Below are 2,940 nucleotides of genomic sequence, written 5' to 3'. Positions count from 1 at the left end.
CTGGAAAACAAACGATTGGTTGTCGTTGGGTTTATAAAATCAAAAAAAAGTTTGATGGATCCGTTGAGCGTTATAAAGCCAGACTTGTTGCGAAAGGGTACGCGCAAAAGTATGGTATGGATTATGAGGAGACGTTTGCTCCTGTTGCAAAAATGACGACTGTTCGCACCTTGATTGCAGTTTCTTCCATTCGCAAATGGAAGATTTATCAAATGGATATCAAGAATGCTTTCTTGAATGGTGATCTTCATGAAGAAGTATACATGTCTCCTCCCCCTGGTATTGCTCACCGACCAGGTGAAGTTTGTCGACTTCGGAAGGCTCTATATGGCCTCAAACAAGCCCCTCATGCTTGGTTTGAGAAATTTTCTACGGTGATTACTTCTCTTGGTTTTCAACCAAGTAACCATGATTCGGCTCTATTTATTCGATGTACGAATGCAGATCGTATTATTCTTTCTTTATATGTCGATGACATGATTATTACTGGTGATGATAATGATGGTATAGAGTCTTTAGAGCGTGATTTGGCTCACCGTTTTGCTATGAAAGACTTGGGATTACTTTGTTATTTCTTGGGGAGTGAAGTTGCTCAATCTCCAAAGGGTTATCTTTTATCTCAAATGAAGTATATTTCAGATTTATTTGAACGTGCACGACTCACGGATAATCGAACAGTTGATACGCCTATAGAGAGTAATGCAAAGTACTCTCCAACTGATGGTGTCCCATTATCAGATCCAAGTCTTTATCGTACCATTGTTGGGAGTTTGGTTTACCTGACTGTCACTAGACCGGATATTGCTCATGCAGTTCATGTGGTTAGCCAGTTTGTCACTGCTCCTACTACTGTTCATTGGGGAGCTGTTCTTCGTATTTTGAGATATTTACGTGGTACTCAGTTCCGCACTCTTATGTTTCCTTCTTCATCCTCTCTTGAGTTGCGTGCCTATAGTGATGCAAATTGGGATAGTGATATTTATGATCGTAAGTCCACTACTGGGTATTGTGTTTTTCTTGGAGATTCATTGATATCATGGAAAAGCAAGAAACAAGATGTTGTTTCTCGATCTTCTACAGAATCTGAGTATCGAGCCATGGCTATCGCCACTTGTGAGATTGTTTGGTTGAGATGGCTTCTTGCAGATATGGGCGTTCACATCTCTCAGCCTACCCCTTTATATTGTGATAACGAGAGTGCGATAATGATTGCCAGGAATTCAGTGTTTCATGAGCGCACAAAGCAGATTGAGATTGATTGTCATTTCACACGTCATCATCTCCAGAAGGGCACTATCTCCCTTCCTTATGTTCCTTCCTCTTTACAGATTGCTGATATTCTTACGAAGCCGTTGACTGCTTCTCGACCCATTTATACATTCAATTAGTTCTCCTATGTTTCACCCATGTGTACACTAGAGACTTGACATTATCCACTGTCTTTGTCGGGGAGATCCGGATTTTTTTGAAAACCCATTCACACCTCGCTTTCCAGATTAGCCAAATGGCGCCATTGCACACACATATGCGATACTTCCTTTGTTTATGCCAGTTTCCCCATCTACCTATAAATGCAATCAATTCACCAATATTTGCAAATTGGGGAACCGAGATAGCACACCATTTGAATAACCATTCCCAAACCGTGGCAACAAAGTGACATCACATCAGGATATGATCAACATCTTCAACAACTAGTAACAATACTCACACAATGTGGATGTGATTGGCACACCTCTTCTCTTTAGTGAACAGGCAGTGGGAATTCTCCCTAAATTTGCTCTCCATATAAAGCATGTGACTTTAATTGGAACTTCATGAATCCAAGGTATAACTACTTCATTAGCCGCCCGTTGGGATTGGTCAATTCTTTGTCTGAGAACATCCACATGGTACTTGACATCATTGGATAGATCACAATTCCAATGATCTAACCTCACTGTTGGCAGGAATGTACCAATCCTAGATGAAATACTGTTGAGATTACGCACCTGATCTTCAGAATCTAAGGGTGATCTCCAATCCCAAGTCAGACCTCCGCTTTGTATTCTATCTTTAACTTTGCAAGTTTTGTGTTTCTCCAGGCGGTATAGTTTTGGGAATGCATCTTTGAGAGATCCGTTACCACACCATGCATCCAACCAAAATAAGGTCTTATCACCTGCACATACTTTTTTTAAATGACATCGTTAATATCAATACCTACTTTCTTCAGATCATTTTCGACCCCTGCGACATTGTTCCAAACGCCAGTAATTGATTTCTTCGACATACAGTATGAAGGTTTGTTACCGAGATTGTGAATACCAGTGATCTCACGAGACCATAATGCCATGCCATCTGTTTGTAGTCGCCACCACCATTTGGTGATTAATGACAAGTTGAAAGCTCTAAGCGATCCCAATCCCAGCCCACCTGTTTCTTTTGGTGCTACTATTTTTTCCCATGCCACCCAAGTTATTTTGTATTTATTGTCCATTCCACCCCAAAGGAATTGCCTTCAGATTTTTTTTTCCAATGTATCAATCACTACCAAATGTGCAACAAGTAAAGAGAAGAAGTAAGAGGGAAGACTACCTAATACTGCCTTGGTAAAGGTTAAACGACCTCCAAATGAAAGGGTTTTTTCCCTGCAAGGAGATAATCGGGAGTGAAAAATATGTTGGGCACGACATGGCAACCATTTTATGCAAAAACCTAATTTTCGAGCGTTAAGCCCTATTTAAAGGAAGTGATGAATAGGGTTTCCCCCCACCTTTAGCCTCTATCACATCCAAACTTCCTTTTAGCCAAACCCTAGCCCTCTTGAGGCTTTTGAGGTCACTTTTGCAAGCTTGTGGTGGTTTTCAAGGAAGGAGAAGAAGAATTGGTGCATAGTTCCTCCACGCAACCTCTAATCATCATTGTGTGTAGCTTTTTGACTTTTTGTAAGTCCTCAAA

The 2,940-nt window shown here is 40.7% G+C and overlaps 1 protein-coding gene across 1 annotated transcript; it reads right to left on the bottom strand.

Annotated features, from left to right (window-relative positions):
* Positions 1-1,496: 1,496 nt before the first annotated feature.
* LOC145128536 (putative mitochondrial protein AtMg00310) lies at positions 1,497-2,479 on the bottom strand. The gene is made up of 3 exons (XM_079063330.1): positions 2,203-2,479; positions 1,992-2,161; positions 1,497-1,565 (listed from the first exon to the last, which is right to left on the bottom strand). Exons 1-3 carry the CDS (start codon positions 2,477-2,479, stop codon positions 1,497-1,499), a joined length of 516 nt encoding a protein of 171 aa, XP_078919456.1.
* Between the last annotated feature and the right edge of the window lie 461 nt (positions 2,480-2,940).

This window comes from Lactuca virosa, chromosome 1 (assembly GCF_052849685.1).
Source record: "Lactuca virosa cultivar CGN04683 chromosome 1, Lactuca_virosa_CGN04683_v6, whole genome shotgun sequence".
Lineage (NCBI taxonomy): Eukaryota > Viridiplantae > Streptophyta > Magnoliopsida > Asterales > Asteraceae > Lactuca > Lactuca virosa.
The sequence above is the reverse complement of the archived record's forward strand: the minus strand, read 5'-3'. Positions and strand labels throughout refer to the sequence as shown.